Below are 20,115 nucleotides of genomic sequence, written 5' to 3'. Positions count from 1 at the left end.
CCCGCGAGTTTTCGCCTACAATGAAGATACAGCTGACGAGGCTAGACAGCTATCTCTGTGGACCTGATCGAAGAAGCTCGGAACTTAGCTGACCAGCGCTCCACCATATACCAGCAGAAACTCCAACGATATCGCAGTCGTCGAGTTCGGAATCGCTCGTTTAACGTAGGTGACTTGGTTCTCCGCCTTCGACAGGTGAAAGAGCATAAGTTGCAATCTCCATGGGAAGGACCCTTCGTCATCAGCAAAGTGCTACACAACGGATTTTACTACCTCGTTGATTTCCCCCACCGCAGAAAGGTACTTTCCTGGCGGAGAGAATTGCAGCCCAAGGTCTACCGGGTCCGGTGGCTGAATCGCAGGCTCCAGAAGTGGCGTAGCAGGGTGACCAAGGGTCAGACGCCAAAGAAAGCCTCACGACCGAAGGCGAAGATGGCGAGGGTCGTGATAGAGTTGGGCTGTAGGTGCAGCGCCTGGATCTGGTAGTGCTCCAACACCGCCCAGAAGAAGTCGAAGATGGGTGGCACGAGACCGGCGTACACAAAGTGGATGAAGAAGGGGTACATGGTGGGAGTCACATATTTCTTCCGCGCCGCGCCATGCTTGAGCGCGGTGTGCTTATGCTTGTTGGATTCGCCGCCAACCACCTGGAGGACCTGGTAGAGGTCCTTCCCTTTGTTAATGGTCGAAGCCCTCCAAGGCCGAGCGGTCCACCACGGCACTTCCTCACCCCGTCGCTGAAGCACACTCTTTCCCAGTGTTCCTCTTGGGTGCCATGCTCCTCCTGGAACCGGAGTCGGGTGGAGTAAGCAGAATATTGAAGCTGGAGCAGTGGATTGGGTGCAAGATTGGAGAAGATCAGTGGCGGCAGAGAGGATGGGAAGAAGAAGTGTGGAATTTCTCGCCCAGGCTCGGCTTTCGAAGCGATGGGAGCAGTTCATCGAGTCAACCTGACCAACGGTTCCTCCATCCAAGGGTGCATGGTCTCCTGCCGTTTGGTCTCCGCGGTCAGGATTGAAGCCATGGTCAAGTGGGGCAGACACACTCTGCCATGCGCCACCGTGTGGACCCCTCAGTGTTTAGGGTCCCTATCCCTTCGTTGTTGGGTCGTGCGGGCTAGGCCCCCGTGGGATACTCTCGGTGTAGTGGCACTGAGGGTACCACGATCCACCTTTTGCTAGGCCCGCGCGTCGGCCCATTTACAAGCCACGAGGGGTCTCTCCCTCCAGGAAGTCTTTCAGCATCATGAGGCAAAGCCCCTCGCGAGGAAACCAACACTTTGCGTTTCCAGAAGCAAAACTGAAGCCCTCGGGAGGAATCTGCACAAGGCCTCCTGGAGATGCTGCGTGGGACCACTCCACAAGGCATAGCACGTGAAGATGAAGACAGAATCCATAACACATGTCGTGGCTGGAGGCGGTCATGCCCTCCGCGCAGGAAGATAAGGACGGGCTTGATACCCCTGCATAAAGAGGCATGGTCGTTGCTCCTTTCGTAAAGTTTGTCGGGGACGGAGCAATGTAGTAGGGATGGTTTCATCAGTCCACAACCACTCCTATAGACCGACGCCCCTTTTCAGGGCATGCACCAACTCCACTTGTATAGTAGGGGACATTTATTTTCCTCCCTCGGCACGTCTATGGCAACCCCTCCCCCAAGTTTCCATGGGGAGGAGGACCCATTGCTTCTATAAAAGGAGGGGCAGCTGCTCCGTTGAACCTCTCTCGAACATATCCACTTTCTCCCCTCCTAGCTAGAGCTCTCTAGATCTAGCCACAGCTTCTTCAAGCTGCAACTTTGTAAAACTCTCTTTGTGCTTGGCAAGCTACCGTAGTGCAATACAAGAGAAGGCAGGTCATAGGGGTGTTACCTCCACACGAGGCCTCTGAATCTGGGTAACTCCGTGTCCCTCTTTTCCGTGTTGCCCTCGCTGCTCTCCTAGCGTCGCCATGGCCCTAGGGAACTTGGAGTGTTGCTCTTAGCCTCTTGTATTCGATAACCTTAAGGGTCTTGCCGAGGTATTTGTGTCCCTCTCGAGACACGAACCCCGACAACATGATGTGTGATAAAATGGATAAGTTCTACACATATTATCAATTATCATGAACACCCACGACAGTAAAAAGAAAGCACCCATGACAATAAAAATAAGCACCAGGAAAAGCTACAGAGAAAGAAAGCAAATAGGCCACATGCGTCGAAGGCCATTTTGCTCCTTGCGAGTAGCGGCCAGCTCATGCGCACGCACGAGCAAAAACGAAGTCCCGCTGCTGTAGTGATGTACCACACATCGATAAAATAAAAGGCGCTAATGGAAGCACTAATCTTGGCACATCAAATTCAATGGATGACAGTGTAACTAAGATTTAGGTAATTCTTAGGCGACTAGAAATTAGCAACTTTGTATTCTATATTTCCTGATAAAATATATTCTTTCTTGACAAATAAGTGTTGTCGATGAATTATTAGTTGACAGTTATGTCATACTTTTTTTAGAGAAACATGGGCACCACCCACGGTTCCAAATATATTGAAACCAACCATCCAAACTACATCATTCAGGGTTTTGCATTTTAAGCATCCATAACCCTCCAGACAAACACACAGTTAAAGACATCAAGTTTTAAAACTACAACCCATCAGACCACTAGAGGAAGAAAAGCGACGGGGGCAAACAACAGACGACATGGGGAAGATCAGCCTTGAAACTCCCAAACCAACAACACCTCCTAGCTACCGGCGGTTCAGAACTTGGAAACCTGCTCCATCGCCCACCAGGATCAGGTCGTTGGCTTGGAGAGTCCCTAACATGTCTTCAGCTGTGATCAGCATCGGGCGAAAGCCCCTCGTGTTGTTCATGTCGCAGACTTCCAACGTAGATCTTGCTTTTTTCTGGGGATTCAGCCAGGTTCCGGCCACAATAGCAGCGGTGGCAGCCGAGCTAAGCTCTCCACCTTGCTCAGCAATATCGTCAACCCTTCTCTTTTTTCTTCCTTCAACAGAATCCTCCATTGAGCACAACTGCAAGCTAGGCGTCTCCACATTCCCTGCATTCCAATCCATTGAGCACGATTGAAAACATGGTCATTTCTGGTAATCCAGATAGTTCTCAGAACAGCAGCAAAAATCATATTGCATTTCTTATTTTTAAGTGCTTGTTGAGCTTTTTCCGGATCAATATCACTACCCAGTTCCGCATCATTTCCTAAAATGATGATTTCATTATTAACTACTCTCTTATCATTCCACAGATATGTAATGTCATGCATGTTTGAAATCTCCAGGTTAATATCCAGAGCAGCAACAAGCTCTTTCCGGATTTTAGAAGCAACCACACAGTCAAAAAACAAGTGTTGACAAGTTTCCACTTCATTGCAGAAAACACAAGTTAAATCGTCAACATTTTGCCTTGTGACCAAATTATCTCTAGTGAGGAGTTTATTGTGAAAAAGCAACCAAAGGAAAAAATGAATGTTGGGGGGCACTTTGATTTTCCACACACAATGTATATCAACAGCTTTAATCCCTCCAAAATTGACTACAGCATACAAGGATTTTCAACTATACCAACCATTAGCTTCCCATTTCCAAATCAAACAATCCTGAGTATTACTTAATTGGATAGATTGAGCAATTTGCTGGATCTCCAACCATTGCAACATCAATCTATGATCAAAACATCTCCTAAAGGTCATTTTTGTAGAAGACCCATCCCATAAATCAGCAATGGTCTTACTTTGTTCATTCACTAGGAAATAAACTTCCCAATACTGAATAGCCAAGGAGCAGGAGCCAAACCAATGATCCTCCCAGAACTTAATGTTCCTACCATTTCCAACTTGCCACATATAACCCATCTTAGCAGCTTTGGCAGCCCACAACACCCCTTTCCAAAAGGGAGAGGCACCAATAGAAGAAGCTGAAAAAATATTAAGGTTACCCACATTATACTTATTGTCCACTATCTGTTTCCATAATTTGTTCTCATTTAGATGATACCTCTTAATCCAAGAAGCTAAGAGGCACATGTTCATTTCTGATAGATCAGGAATGCCCAAACCCACATACTCCTTTTTCCTAGTGACCAAACCCCAATTAGCTAGATGATACTTATGATGACCCTCATAATTATCCCAGAGGCAGTGAGCCATCTGAGAGTTAATGAGAGTAATGGCCCATTTAGGGAACTTGATCACACTAAGTAAATAGATAGGAATACTAGCCAAGACACTCCTAACCAGCTCTAGCTTAGCAGCATGGTTAAGGAGCTTCCCCCCTCCACCCAGCAGCTCTCTTGAGGATTTTATCAACAACAGATTGAATATCCTCTTTTTTAATTTACTATGATGAAGGGGAACCCTAAGATATTGTGGAGGGAAATCTCCCATCTTACAACTCAAAGATTGTGCAATAACTTGTGCATCATCCTCCACCACATTAACAGGAACTAGATCACATTTATGGAAATTAATCCTCATCCCAGACATGTGTTCAAAACACGCCAGGATCCATTTTAGATTTATGGAAGAAGTTAACCTATTTTCTAGGAAGAGTAGAGTATCATCAGCATATTGCATACTAATGATCCCTCCCCTCCCTAGTTCTTGCATGAGACCAGCTATCTATATCCTCCACAAGCAACTTTGGACAAGATTTTAGTGAAAACATCAGCCATGAAATTGAAAAGAAGGGGGGAAATAGGGTCCCCCTGTCTTACCCCTCTATTGTTAAGGAAGAACTGACTATTGCAGTCATTAATCCTAACCCCAACAGAGCCATTATGCAAAAGACCCTCAATACTAGACATCCATTTAGGGCTAAAACCCCTCATCTTCATAACTTTCAAAAGGAAATCTCTATCCACCCTGTCATAGGCTTTTTCATAATCAAGTTTAAAAATAAAGCCAGACTGTCCTTTATGGACAGCATCATGAATAAGCTCATGAGCAGATACCACACTTTCAAGTATATATCTCCCCTTAATAAAAGTTGTCTGGTTAGGAGAAATAAGCTTCTCAACTAACCACACCCAGCCTATTAGTGGCACATTTAGAAAAAAACTTAAAACTACAATTGGTTAAAGCAATAGGCCTAAATTTCTGTATAGTCACAGCATCAGCTTCTTTTGGAATCAAAGTCAAAAGAGAAAAATTCAATCTGAACAAATCAAGTTTCCCCTCATTCCAATCTTTAACCTTAGCCATGAAGTCAGCTCTAATGAGCTCCCAAAAATGTTGGTAGAAAAGGAAAGAAAAACCATCAGGGCAGGAGCACCCTCAGCATAAGAGCCAAAGATGGCATCCCTAACCGCTTTTTCAGAAAATGCAGCATTAAGCATATCATTGTGATCCTGAGACACCATATCCTCAGGGTACCAGAAATCATCTAACAAATCAATGTCAAGACAGGGTTCTTTACAGAAAAGGTTCTTATAGTAATTATCAACAATGTCAAGTATACCTTTGTTGTCTTCCACAAGCCCTTCATCACCCTATAATTGGTAAATCTGTTTCTTCCTCCTCCTCTGATTAGCTATAGAATGAAAGTAAGCAATATTACGATCTCCTTCTAAAATGTATCTCTCTCTATATCTTTGTCTAGCCTTTATTTCTTCATTACTCCATATTTTAGTAAGCGAATAAACCCCGGTGATCAGGGGGGTACGTGAGCACGCGGTGACTGCCTCCCACGTGTCTAACGACGGGTAATCCACTGGATAATACTGCATCATCGTTCTCTTGGGTCTTGGCCCTCCGTGGAGGCGCTAGGGGTAGCAAGTGATGGATGAGCCCCATGCCGGAGTGTTGGGATTGACGTCCTCCACAACAGCGATGGGGAGCCAGCGACTCGCGAGCCATGGCGGCGACGGAGCGGCCTGCGAGCCATGGCGACGACGGAGCGGCTGGCGAGCCCGCAGCGCAGACGCCCGCGGAGTCGACCGAGACGAGCAAGCTGTCGGTGCCGGAGCGGCCGGCGAGGCCGCAGCGCAGACGCCCGCGGAGTCGACCGAGACGAGCAGGCTGCCGGCGCCGGAGCGTCCGGCGAGGCCGCAGCGCAGACGCCCGCGGAGTCGACCGAGACGAGCAGGCTGCCGGCGCTGGAGCGGCAGGCGAGCCATGGCGACGATGAAGCGGCCGGCGGGGCCGCAGCGTAGACGTCCGCGGAGTCGACCGAGACGTGCAAGCTGCCGGCGCCCCTCCAGAGTCCTCCGCTCGCGCTCGCACTCGCGGTCCGTGACCGTGCTCAGCCACGTACGGGCGTCATCATGCGCCACCGGGATGTTGTCCACCGCATCCTCGACTACTCGTCCAAGGTCGCCAAGCTCAAGGCTCTCATGGCCGACGCGGCCGTCTTTGTGCCTCCCCCGTCACCGCTGCACCAACCAGTTCTTAGGAGACGGACCTTGGGTCGTCGGATGCGCCGCCGCCGTCCATGGTCGTCCAAGCACAGGGGCGATGCAGAGGGAGGGACGAAGAGATACGTGGAGGGAGGGCAGAGAGGGACCCAGCGGGGGGAAAGAGCGCGGTGCTGGGGCTGGGTCGCCGTGTCCGGTCGATTGGGAAGAGAGGCTCTCCAATTCCAGTCAGCTAGCTCAAGTGTTGGCCATGGTGGCCCAATTCGAGTCAACGAGCACCTCCAGTAGTTCTTCAAGGAGTGGGGAAGAGGGGATCCACGGAGGTGACGTGTTTCAACCAACCAAAAAATGACACGTTCCTGACAACAACATAAAATACACAAACGGACGTTAGTGGCTATTAGCCCATCCAACGGTGCGGGCATGCATCCAACGGTGATGAGTGCGTGCACACGTACCCCCTGATCACCAAATCCACTCTCTTTTAGTTAGTTCAACTGAGATATTTTTCATTCTAGTTTTAGAGACAGGAGACAAGCTTTGTGTTTCAGATAAAAGATCAAGCAAGTCATACTCATCAACCAAACCCTGTTTAAGTTTCCTTTGAGCAGACTCAATGTTGGCTGACCAACCTCTTAAGCCTTTCCTAGTATTCCTTATTTTAAATTGCCACCTATCGAGGGAATTTTGGAGATGACAGGGGCGTGTCAGAACTTGGCAACCACCTGATCAAAACCTTCTACTTTAAGCCACCATTTTTCAAATCTAAATTTCTTATCATGAGGAACTTTCAGAGCACCAGTATCAACAATAAGAGGGGTATGATCACTGCCCACCCTAGGCTTAGAAGCTAGACTACTAGCAGGGAAAAGGGAATCCCAACAAGTAGACACAAAAACTCTATCTAGGAGGGCCATAACCAAATTATCTTGGTTATTAGCCCAAGAGAATTGTCTTCTAGGGTTTTAAGCTCCATCAGATTAAATTTATTGATCCAATCACTAAAAAGATTGGCCCAATGTTGGTTAATGTTCCCAGTGTCTTCTCACATCTTTCTCTAATGAGATTGAAATCCCCACCAATCAGTGTAGGACCATTCCAACATGCCATGATATTATGCAGCTCATTGATAAAGTCTAATTTATGTTGTTCATAAGCAGAGCCATAGACAGCAATAACTCTCCAAAGAACATTCTCTTTTTTTGCTTTAATTTGCACAGAAACGCAATAAGAAAGATTGTCCCATTTAACTATATTAAACATTTCAATACTAATACCAACAAGAATGCCACCAGCAGTTTTCACAGCTGGCAACCAGTTCCAAGAGAACTTCCCCCTTGGATCTAGTTGCTGCAGCTGTAAGCTAGAGAAATCCTCTCTTTTTTATTCAGAGAAACAAATAATATCAGGGCATGTCTCTCTAATGAGGTCATGCACTCTAGTGAGCTTATCAGGCCTGTTAAGACCTCTAGGGTTCCAGATTAGAGCTACTACCATTTTTAAAGATCAATTTCCTTCTCCCTTTTTTTCTACTATGGACTAATGTCCAAGGCTCATCATCATCAGGCACATCACTAATACGATCCTCCTGATCAGATAGAACCTCATCCCTAACCTCCATGCCTACTCTCAATTCTTCCATAGATAGACTAATGTCACTAGGAAGAAAGCTAGCAGGGTTGGACTTATGAAAATCAACAAGCCTTTTTAATTTAGCTTCTTTAATTTTATCAATAACAGAGTTAGCATTCAAGTTTTTATGCCCCAGGCTAATGCCAGCATTTTTTGCATTATCAAGTAAAATAGGATTATCAAGGGCAGCAAAAGAGTTTGAGAAACCATGGATCTTATTACCCTTAGGGACTTCCAGGTTTTTTGCCTTTTTAAGCTCTTGAACTTTCTCAATAACAGTCTTGTCATCCCTTGGAATTCTGGAGCTCATTCTAGTAGCTTGCACAGGACCCCATTGTTTCTTCTCCTTCCATGCCATGGAAGGCATGACATGAGCAGGCTTGTTGGACAGCAGCTCATCATCTCTCTGTGCAAGATCTTCAGCTTCTTCCTCACTTTCAGCATCAAAGTGTTGAAGGAGATTCTTCCCAATGTTATCTTCAGCACTCCTTAGGACTAGAGCATTGTTAACATGTGCACATGGCTCCTTGCCAAACACATTTTCCTGGACACTTGTCTCTAGGTTTTGCTGAGCAGTAGACTTAGAACCACTTCTTTCACCAGGAGGGATGGAAGGATCTGTCTCCATTTTACTGTTGTTCCCACCAGACTTGCCATTGTCCAAGGTCTTGAAGTCCTCCCCAAGTTCAGTGTCATCATCAATAGCATCCCCTTCATTACCTTGTCCAGGATCTTCATCATCATCTTCATCAAAATCAATGGCTTCACCTTCATTTTCCACAAGGAAGTCAATAAGGAAGAAGCATTGTTCCATTTCAAAGAGTTTGTTTGATGGGATCTTTGATTTATCCCTCACAGCCAATTTAACCCTGACTTCCTTCTAGAAACTCCTGAAAATGCCATGCCAGTCAATGTTGACAAGCACACCAAGGGTAGTTGAGACTTGGCAGATAGTTTTCCAAGTTAACCACTTGGCTGGAATACCAAAGATTTGACCCAAACTTCCTGGAATTCCTCAAAAGGCTCTGCCTCACCCTCCCAGTTCACAAAGTAGATGACCACTCCATCCTTCTTTAGATTAATGGAGGGGTACTCCACTAACTCTTTGATTCTTTTGCTTGGAGGAAACCTTGCTAAGAACTTCTTAGGGGAAATCTGTCTGATCTGCCAGAACAACGTCACTTTCAACATGTCATTGAAGCACTTTTCAAGCTCTTCAGCAGAGATATCTCCTTCTTTAACCACCACTACACCTACATTGTCCATATTCAACCATTGCACTGCCTCTGGCCCCTCCACCTCAACATGAAAGAACCCCAACCCAGGATTGGCACTCCCCCAGTATTGGGCAGTTGGTAGGAGGGAATACCACAAAAGGCAGTTATTCATGTGGTGACCAGTTTTGCTGCATATGAAACACCTCTTGATCCTAGTGCAGATACCGACATAGTGTCCCAATTCTCCACAATTATAGCAAGTCACATTTCTGAATTTTGGATCCAAGACAGGTCCAGGCCCACTAGCCACTGATAATTGCAGATTAGCTCCAACCCTGTCACCACTATTCTTTGACCCATCAGAAACAGACCCTTTTTGATTTTTCTTCTTGTTCTTCCCAGCACCAGAGACCTGCTGTTGCTGTGAAGGAACCAAGCTAGCACTACTGCCTTGACTGTTGGACTGAGGAAGACTAGGAGGAATCCCCTGAGGTAGCATCATCAAAGGATTGAAACCAGGGGGGGATCTGTTGGTTGCCGAAGAATTGCGACCACTGACTCATCGGCATGTTCCACATATTTGGTTGTAGCATCGGGAACATACCTTGACCAGACCCCATCTGCTGCATCATTTGTTGGGGAAACTCGGACTTGACCACCGGATCAGGAGCAGCACCAAGCGAGGTTGCCGCCGAAGTAGCTGCAGCTGCTCCTGAGGGAGCACGGCCGCCACCAGGACCACGGACGCCCCCAGCGCCACCAAATCTGCCAGTACGACGGCCCCCTCCCGCCATCTTGACGACCTCAACAAAAGATTTCTTCCCTTCTTCAGCACCCCACAGATCTGAGAACTTAATCACTACAGGCTTGGGAAGGAAACCATTTCTAGCAGGAAAACAATCGGCAGGAGTGAAGGATCTAGCCTGAACCAAATCTCTCCTGATCCAGACCAGTGTCGGAGACCCAGGCGTAGCCCTAGATCCGACCAGGGGTTTGTTGACGGAAGCAAATGGCGCAGCCCCAGATATATCCAAAGCTGAAGACGTATTCCTCAAAGCCGCTACCCCTGAGATCTCACCCACGGCCCGATCACGACCAGGGGGTCTAATCAACAGCCACCCACAGCTGCCACCAGCAAGCAACTGCGCAGTGGGGCCCGCCCCTAGCACTCCCAGATTTTCCCCATCCTCTCCGGCGAGGAGCTCCCCGTCGGGGATGGGTTCCCCTTTCTGATCCTCTCCATCTGCCGCCGAACATCTGCAGAGCTTCGCGGACCAGAAGAGCCCTCAGACCGCAAACCCTCACCGCCAACCAGCAGCGGAGAAGGTCTCAACGGCGAGGCCCGATACGAGGTCTTCATGGCGTCCAATTTTCCAAGTCCACCAGCCCTTGCTCCGCCATTAGCCTCATCGGGTCCTCGGGATCCTTTAATTTGATCATCGCCTCCGCCGCCGCCACCTGCTCCTCGAGCCCTTGCACTGAGATTTGCGGCTCCACCCCTTCGCCATATGCTCGATCGCCCACTCCGAGGCGAGGAAGGATTAGTAATTTCCGCCGCAACAGCGCCTGCTTCCTCTCCTCCGCCATCGCCGCTTCCTTCTCCCTCCGCACCCTCTCCTCTCCCAACCTCCTCTCCTCGGCAAACGACGGGAAATCCGCCGTCCACTTGGGGGCGGACATGCTCTTCCACGCGCACCGGCGAATACCAGCGACGGCGAGCTGTTGGGGTGGGGAGGGAAACGGCGGCGGCGGCGCGAGATCGCCAGAGAATCGCCAGATTCGCCGGAGCGTGGGTGAGCGTGGGTCGCGCGCGGTGATTTTCTCTAGTTGCTAGATTCATATCATGGCACACAACTTCCTTCGAATTCTATCCAGCTATGTCATACTGTTAGACGGAATGGAAATTGTTAGTTGTCAGTAAAATGTTTTGGGACAGAATCCCGCAGTCTGTCGGGAAATAGAGACTACTGAGGTGAAGTTAACAAATAATATGAAATGACATATATGTCAAGAACAATTGCCATATTAACGGGAATTTATTAAACCCATCTAATATCCAGTGACTAAATAAACTCCCTTACACACATGGCTATTCAAAGAAGAAAGATGCTTCTGTACTGATCCGATAAACAGCAGCAACCATATCCTAAGCAAAACTAGGGCCATGTGAAACTAGTCAGGCCTCATCTACAATTTCAGGCATAACTACTCTGAAACTAACAACTGTCCCGTCATTCGTCCAAGAAATTTTCTTACTCTATTAAAGATCAAGGCTAGAAGTAACTTTTACCTTATATAGTTAGGATAAACAGTAACCTGGAATCTCATTTGCCCAGCTTGAATATGCAAGTTGGGTAGAAACCTGAAAGATTGTCTGGAAAAGAAAATGGAAGAAAGATATACCATTCAGAAAAAAATTCATGTTTCCTATATGCCTGGTTATTAAATATGTGTGTTTAGTAAATCTCAGCAGATTGAGCCCTGAAGTGGGTATGACATGAGGTTTGGCTGGAGCTCTTCTGACGACGACTTTCGCAGAACCAAGCAGGCTAGTAAATGTACATTGTTATGCTGTAATCTTCACGTGAATCTGAAGGATACAAATGTACATTTGTGAATTTACATCTCTAAGTTTTGCGAAGGTGTGGACAAGCACAAGATTTATGGTTTCTGTACACAAGTAGCCAGGCAGCTCTGAAGGCGATGTCCACTACTCTGTTGCGGAAATGGAATGTCGTGCTCCGACGAGAGGATTACCCTTCATTTTCTTTTGGAACATGCGTGTTTTTGTGTCTCATCTTCAGTTTTCTGTGCTCATGGCGATGATCCTATATAATTAGTTCAATTTAAAAAAATCTTTATGGCTTTCGCTGCTGCCAGTATTTTTAACCTTGTGTAGAAATGGAGCAATACGTAATTTAAACATTTCACACAATTCAAACATGTACAACACAACAGAGACAAATAAATGCATATATTCAATCATGTTTAGCATACATTTTACAGAGTTTACACACGCCTTGTTTCTTTCTTTGAGACATCAAGCTAGAACAAATCAAGTTTCAGTATCGAATTCTTGCTAGCCAAGATTAGAACCGAATCTCGCCTTCCTCCAAGTCTTCTTCGAAGCTCTGACGATGCAGCTCCTCCTCCTGATCGCCGTCGTCGTCAGGCTTGAGGAAGAGCCCAAGCTGATGCAACACGTTTTCTGGCATCGCCATGTTGTACTCTTTAATATCGAGATTCTTGAAGACCGTCCGGTGTACCCTCTCACTGTCGGGCATCGCCGTCCTCTCCGTCTTCAGCACCTCCTGCCGGGCCTTCTCCCTTGCCCTCGATCTCGCCTCCTTCAGCTGCCTTTCCTGAGACTCCTTGGCACGGGCGATCAGCACGGCTCTCGGAGGCGTAGGCGTGGCGGCACGCTCTGCCGGAGCTGGGCCGTCGGCGCTTTCATCTGAATCGGAGTCATCTGAATCGCTGCTGCTGCTGCAACTACTGCTACTGTCGCTTGCTGAGTCTGAATCCGAGTCGCTGCTGCTGCTGCTCGAGCTAGGGCTGCCGCTGATGATTGCGTCAACGCCAAGATTCTTCGGCAACACCACCGGTGACGCGTCCCCGCAGATGTCCATGTCGTCGTCCTCAGCGGGCTGCAGCGGCGCTGGTACGATCACCATGGGGGAGACGCCACCACATCTGTCAACTTCTTCCTCCTTTTCCACGTCCTCTTCCGCCTTGTCGACGCTCTCTGATTCTGAATCAGTGTCAGAATCGCTGCTTGAGTCTGAGTCCGAATCGCAACCGCTGCTGCTGCTCGAGCTCGGGCTGCCGCTGATGGCTGCGTCATCGCCGAGACATTTCGGCATCTTCTCCGGTGACGCGTCGCCGCGGATGTCCACGTGCTCGTCCTCGTCCTCGTCCTCGTCTTCTTCCTTTTCTTCGGCCATCATCATCTTAGGCGCGACCACGGGAGCGGTCGATGCCTTCTTGTTCCTCTTGGCCGGAGGTTCCTCGGATCGTGGCACCGGCAGGGCGGCCGCCTTCTTTAGAAGGCGACGGACCGCAACGAGTTCCGACTGGAAGCGCTGCCGAACAAGCTCCCGCGCGCCCTTGTCTTCGGCGGGCTGCAGCCGCGGCGGCGCGAGTGCGATGGCCATGGGGGAGGCGCCACCAGGGATGTCAACGTCGTCCTCCTCTTCGGCCATCATCTTTCGTGCGATGACCACGGGAGCTGTAGATGCCTCCTTGCTCCTCTTGGCAGGAGGTTCCTCCGATCGTGGCACCGGCACCGGCAGGGGGGCCGCCTTCTCGAGGAGGCGACGGACCGCGACGAGCTCCGACTGGAAGCGCTGTCGAACGGCCTCCCGCGTGCGCTCCGGGCAGACGTTGAAGACCTCCGTCGCGGCGTCGAGTGGCTTGCGCTTCCGGCTGAGCATGCTGCCGATCGCCATGGATTTCTCCACGCGGCGCAAGAACGAACAAGCCAGGGAGATGGTGTTGGATGGGAGGGAGATGGAGCGGAATTTTTGTGCAAGAACACAAGGCAAGGGATCGACTTTATGCTGGAGTATGTGCATGATCCCATGCTGGACTCGAAGTCGAACTCGGAATGTAGTCACCTGATCAGTTCTTCTCCGTCTCTGTACACGCGCTTGTCTCGGAATTCCATGAGAAAACGACAACAAATTGGAAATTGCGGTGAGCGGAAGATCGAATGGCTAATCAATGTCGAAGACGGAACGGAGCAAAAATAACAAATTGCGGTGAGCGTGGATCGAACACGCGACCTTCAGATCTTCAGTCTGACGCTCTCCCAACTGAGCTATCCCCGCCAGTTGTAATTTTCTTGAACACAAAATTTTAGAATTGAATCCGCTTTTTGAACAACGTTTGAGCCAATACAATAAGTACACCATTTTAGACAATATTCTTAGGACAAAAAACTTTTTAACTGTTACATCCATTCCAAAATATTTCGGAACAAAAGGAGTGATAAATTAGATTAGAAAACTACTAGAAGAGCTAATGAAAACAAAAATCCTGAATACACTGTGCATCAAGATTGTCAATTCTCCGCCAGTGAAATATATATGGACAGTTTCGTTACTAACTAAATATTACTTGTTCCTTTTTGCATTGAATAACACACTTCCTTGCACCTTCAAAATCTAACCATTATCGTTGTCGTGTGGTCCATGGTTCAAATAGCCTAGTGTCTCTTCACAATAGTCATTTCTTACAGTTGCTAAGGAAACTAATCCCCTCTCTCTGCCCCGGGTCACGGCGATTAGGCAAAATGTTGATGAAGTGGACGTTGATGAAGAACTTCTCGGACTCATTTTTTAAAATAGTGAAGTACTTCCCTCTGGCAGTTTTAAAGTGTGGGTGATTCAACATGTTTCCGTTTCAATTTGTGAATGGATTGGGTCAGCTATTTCGGGCGAGAAAGAGTAATGAAAAAATATGGACACCTGCATTCGCCCACCGTGGGGCTCGAACCCACGACCACAAGGTTAAGAGCCTTGCGCTCTACCAACTGAGCTAGACGGGCTTGCTGACCGTTTTAATTTTAAGTTAATCGTTCTTTAAGCTGAACGAAACGGAGAATTCTGGAGCTGCTATCATTTCGATGCAAGCAAAGAGCAAAATCAACGGCAATAACAAACACAACGTTCGTAGGCTGAAGCAAATCGCAAGAGAATCAGAACGGTGAAGACTACCATGGCAATTTGCTCCAACACATCAATTAAAACCGGACTCAGCCCAGCTTGGCATCAACTTTCTCAAGTGCGCAAAAATTGGCTATCAATGAGCCTACTCATAGCCGTTACAACAGCTATGTGCCAAAGAGGGCTTAAGTATTCTTCCAGGTGGTGTTACTATACACATCACTGACATCACATTGATAAGAAACAGCTAGAGTCCAGTCTAAGTTCTCTCTCAACTAGGTTTTAGGCTCCCGGTTACTTCAACAAGAGCAAATAGCAGGAGCAAGATCAACGATAGCACAAGCCATCAGACGTATTTCGGACGCCGGGACAGTCTCTTCAAGTTCACCATCTCCTGGAAAAGAAAATAATCAGCTAGTCTCAGAAGATCAGGCTGCATTGGGTCTATACGTGACCATTGGAATTTATGACTACAGCAAAAAAAAAAAAAAAAAGGAATAAACACACTGCATCACTAAATGATTGAAGATTTTATGGCTTGATACAAGGCATTCCAAAAGAAACAAGGACCCAGCTAATTTCAATACGTACCTGACTCTGATCATGAATATACTGGACATGGAAGACACATCTGCAACCCCTTATATCATGTTGCTTCCGCTGGATATCAGTAACATGTGCATCAAAATGCAATGCATCATCATTGCTCTCCTGGCGTACGGATTGCGACAAGAAAATAAATAAGTTGAGAGGGATGGGCATATGCCTTATAAGTAGGAAGCTCCAGCAGGATAGAACAAAACCAAATGGTATAGGATCTTGTGACATGCTACTCTGGGTTAATCATTACCCACTTACCTTGAAGCACAGGACAAGATCTCCTTTGACAATGGTTCGGCATTCTGAGGACTCCAGCGGAATGGATTGCTGGCGGATAGCCTTCTTGACATTTATCCACTCATCTTCTTCAGCCCCAAATCCATTAAACCTCACCCGGACTTCCTACAACAGCAATGTAGAAATATTGGGTTACATAGAGTAACAACAATGTAGTAATATTTGGTTACATAGAGAACGCAACAGAACTTAGGTTACTATTGTACAAATAACAACCAAATGATAACAAGCAACGTAGTGCATTATCCATAGTATTCATTCTTCATCCAATGAAATGGTGTGGACGAGAAACCTATCGTGATGAAGTTACAAAACGAAATAACAGATGATTTCCTACTCAGTGATTAAACAAGTCATAGAGATAAAACATAAAATGCTCTTATGCTACAGAATTAATTATTAGCCTTACAACTTCGCCTGAACTTGTCTTCCTGTGTGCCAAAAATACGGCAATGTCATACCTACATACCACAAACAAATATGAAATTTAGTTCTGCTGCCAAAGAAACAAAAGAAAGATAAAAACTTGAAGATATTTATACACAACTAAAGCATGTGAGCACATCTTTTCAGGGCACATGCACAGAGATTAAGATTCCTGCTCCATGGTAATAATGCTAATAACATTATGGAAGTGAGCTATACTAATCAGACAGCCAGAACCAAAGGATATAAGATATCCAGGTACAGTTGCCCATACTTTCTAGGACCATTACGGTAGATTAACATACTATACTAGCATTATCAAGATAGGCATATATAACTTGTTATGATCAACTTGCATGCTCATTAGCTAAAAATTATTAAAAACAAGTTCAGACTATTCACAGTTGACTTGTGTTATTTATTCAATATACATTCACCAGTATAGCCATGCTGAATGGCACATGCCCAAATCTCCTAAGAAAACTGAGGTGCAACATAAGTTAACAAATCTTGATTGCTTCATACGATCTCAATTACTCACAAGACAACAGAATGGGGTAAGGGGATAAATAAAGAATGAAATTGCTGCAAATAAAAGGAGAAAGGGGGGAAAAGGAACATAATTGTCGCAAGTAAAAGAGTTCTCACCATGCAGAATCCTTTGATGACCTAGCCTCAAACTGCAGGTCTTCAAGTTCAGGAACCTTATCTATAGTTTCTGAAAAGAAGCCAGAGCATAAGAAAATTTTAGTAAATGGTACAACCATACAAGCACCAAGCATAAAGTTCTAACAGACTGAGACTTGCAAAAACCTTTGAGTAAGTCCGGGGAAAGTGCATCCTCATTGTTTGAAATACTTGTATCAGGGGCTAAAACTTTTTCTTCAGAAGGCTCAGCCTTTGTCTCAGACACTAACACATGAGCTTCTGAGGGTAAAGTCTTTTCTTCAGAAGGCTCAGCCTTTGTCTCAGAAACTAACACATGTGCTTCTGAGGCTAAAGTCTTTTCTTCAGAAGTAGTAGGCAGGCAAGTAGATTTAGTGGTTGTAGTTGATGCTGGGAGCTTATCAAGGAACCATCCTCGAACCTGTTGAAAGACATGTCATGCGAAAGCACTTCGTGAAACATGGACGATGCAAAACAGACACTGTCACCTGTGTAGCCTGTAGTGCTCTACTCCCGGTCCGAGCAGCAGAACGACTGCACATGGGAGCAGAAAATGAGATAAAATGTCACAAGTGCCACTTATAAACTATTACAATTAAGTATGCTTCAGAAATATAAGGGCTGAGTTCTGCATCACCCTGTGTAAATACAGTCATGTCATGCTTACAACAACAATATCAAAGCCTTTTTCCCAAGAAAGTTGGGGTAGGCTGTGGAAACAGTCATGACATGCTTAGAAAGAACAGAATAATACACTTCAATCCTCCTATTAGTTTCTCCGAAAAATTGTAATTGATGTATATGCTCCCTAGGTTAAGAATCAATAAGACTGCATCATAATTGATAACCTAGCCATCCAGCACTCACTTAAATTCTTCAGCAAGCTTCTCACACAGATCACCATCCAAGACCTTTTCTTTTCTTCCTGAAACCAACTTCTCCAACCTTGCAATCTGCGCCAAGAAGTACTTTTAATTAGCAATCGGTAGAACTGAAAAAAAGTAAAAATGGAAGATAAGAGGCACAACATAATAAGAAAAATGGCCATTCAGCAGTTCCCAAAATACCAACATGCATGGCTATATTCTTTGTTTACATTTTACAATGAGTCATCAATACCAGACTCAAAAATAGAATAGGAACAGATGACATCCAGGTAGTAGTGTTAGTGACATAGCAAAGAAAACAATCCCATTATCCTCGTACATGTAATGAAGCTATGCTGATTTTCAAACACGGTATGCAGCTTGGACGCAGCGCCTGAGTTATGCAACATAGGACAACAACAGTAGCTCCTTGCATAGTAACATTACATTCTTTACAGGACCCATTCTAAAAGGAGCAATACAAGAAAAAAAAATGCATTTACAAGTTTCCCATGCCTGGTGCCAAATAACTTGAAATCCTTTTTAAAGGGAGATATTTAGGAATATCTTGAACGGTATTCTATTCAGGAGCAAACATGAATTTTCATGTATGTTGCTGTTATTAGGACATACAAGCAGTAGCAGACGAATGTAAAGAAAGATTGTTCAAAAAAATACAAATCAAGCTGCAACAGATATTTTTAATCCAACTCAAGCTGATTTCAGTGTTCCTCAAGAATAGAGAACTCATTTGCTATCTACAAACTGAATGATGTAATGAAATGTTCCAACAACTACATTGGCACGAGGGGTTGCCTGGACTGGTCCCCTGAACCAACATTTCCTCCAACCGTCTGGGAATAAAACGAAACCCTAGTGAGCTTTTCGTCAGAGATCACACATTGCTACAGCAGTATACCGGAGAAGAACACAATATTGCGCAACTAGCTAGAGCAAGGAAAAATTACTAGAATAAGAAGTCCCCCTGATGGAACCTGGAACGAGGGCAAAAGGGAAGCTCCACACGAAAATCGCCGCAAAAACGCAATGGGGGCCGGCTGGATCGCATCAACCGGTAAGCATCTTCTTCTTATCGAATCGGGGAGAGCTACCTCCGTCTCCGACACCACACACAGGACCAGTAAGGCCGGGGGAGGGTGTCACTGTGTCAGGAAGCAGCAAAGAGCACCCCCGGTACAAGAGGGAGTCGAGGAAGAGGGGGAGAAGGGGAGGGGATGAACGGCTGTGTACCTCGGTGGGCGAGAAGCGGGTGCTGGATCGCCGCTCCATGGGTCGCCGGCGGCGAGGTCGGGGCCGGGCCGGCGCGAAGGGGGGCGGCGACTCAAGTCCAACCACCAGCTGCCAAGGGCAATTATGGGGGGGAGAGCGGAGCAGAGCGTGCAGGTAGAGAGAAAAGGGAGTAAACAATGTGAGAGAGAGGAGCAGAAGCAGAAGCAGGAATCCCGGAAAGTGCCACCGGAAACGGGGTGGACCCCGCCTCTGCCACACCATGGGGCCGTCTGGTCGCCATCGTGAGACGGATCCTCATGGGCCTGGCCGGAAGCAGCGTCGGAAAGCTGACTTCGTTTTTTTTTTAGAGTAAAATACGTGGGGCATCATTCGCGATCCCTATTCTCCGCTCAATGCGGGAGGGATCGAGCGCTCCGCATACCCTCTCGTAAATGGGCCTGGCCCAGGAATGGTTTGCCTAGCTTGCTTATCTAGCGAGAGAGCTTCCCTTCATTCCTTTTTTTTTTTTTTTGATCTTTTAAGGATTTGCTGATTTTTCTTGTTTCTCGTTTTTGCCGGTCACTTTTTTAAAACTTTTAAAATATTGAACATTTTTCAAGTTTGAACGATTTCAGATTTTGAACTATTTTCAAATTTGAACATTTTTTAAACATGAACATTTTTTAATCTGAACAAATTTTATGTTTGAACAATTTTCTGGTTTGAACAATTTTAAGATTTGAACTTTCTCCAGTGAACAATTTTAAATTATATATTTTAAAATTTGAAATTTTTTGAATTCGAACAATTTTTGAATTTGAACAGTTTTTATTCTGAATATTTTTCAAGTTCCAACAATTTTCATATTAAACTTTTTTGTATTTGAACAATTTTTATTTCAACGTTTTCTAAAATCTGAACGAAAGAAGAGATACTTTACATGCATGTGCAGTGACAGGGTTTGTATATATAGTAGCTTACGTATGTGGACATGACATGGGCCGAGCCCATCTTAGGTCAGGATCGCATTCTTTAAGCGGAAGCGAGCTTAGCCCTCGCTTAAAGCGTTGTACAGGGGCTCCCGGCATCATTGAACTTGTCTGTATAAATCAGTTTGGTCACTGTACTTTGGAAAGTTGAATTTACGGTCATTGAAGTCG

The 20,115-nt window shown here is 46.2% G+C and overlaps 1 protein-coding gene and 2 non-coding genes across 3 annotated transcripts; all 3 read right to left on the bottom strand.

The window, feature by feature from the left end:
• Positions 1-13,960: 13,960 nt before the first annotated feature.
• On the bottom strand, positions 13,961-14,033 carry TRNAF-GAA. Its single transcript has one exon. It is a non-coding gene; the product is annotated as a tRNA-Phe (tRNA).
• Positions 14,034-14,679: 646 nt separating this feature from the next.
• Positions 14,680-14,752, bottom strand: TRNAK-CUU. The gene has a single exon. It is a non-coding gene; the product is annotated as a tRNA-Lys (tRNA).
• Positions 14,753-15,101: 349 nt separating this feature from the next.
• On the bottom strand, positions 15,102-19,049 carry LOC124654098 (protein SAWADEE HOMEODOMAIN HOMOLOG 2-like). Its single transcript, XM_047193126.1, has 9 exons — positions 18,977-19,049; positions 17,727-17,812; positions 17,348-17,393; positions 17,007-17,280; positions 16,842-16,911; positions 16,177-16,228; positions 15,729-15,872; positions 15,462-15,581; positions 15,102-15,264 (listed from the first exon to the last, which is right to left on the bottom strand). The coding sequence occupies exons 1-9, from the start codon at positions 19,013-19,015 to the stop codon at positions 15,217-15,219; spliced, it is 879 nt and encodes a 292-aa protein (XP_047049082.1). The 5' UTR covers positions 19,016-19,049; the 3' UTR covers positions 15,102-15,216.
• Positions 19,050-20,115: the final 1,066 nt, after the last annotated feature.

The sequence above is a fragment of the Lolium rigidum genome, chromosome 5 (genome assembly GCF_022539505.1).
Source record: "Lolium rigidum isolate FL_2022 chromosome 5, APGP_CSIRO_Lrig_0.1, whole genome shotgun sequence".
Classification (NCBI taxonomy): domain Eukaryota; kingdom Viridiplantae; phylum Streptophyta; class Magnoliopsida; order Poales; family Poaceae; genus Lolium; species Lolium rigidum.
This window is presented reverse-complemented; position numbering and strand designations above follow the sequence as displayed.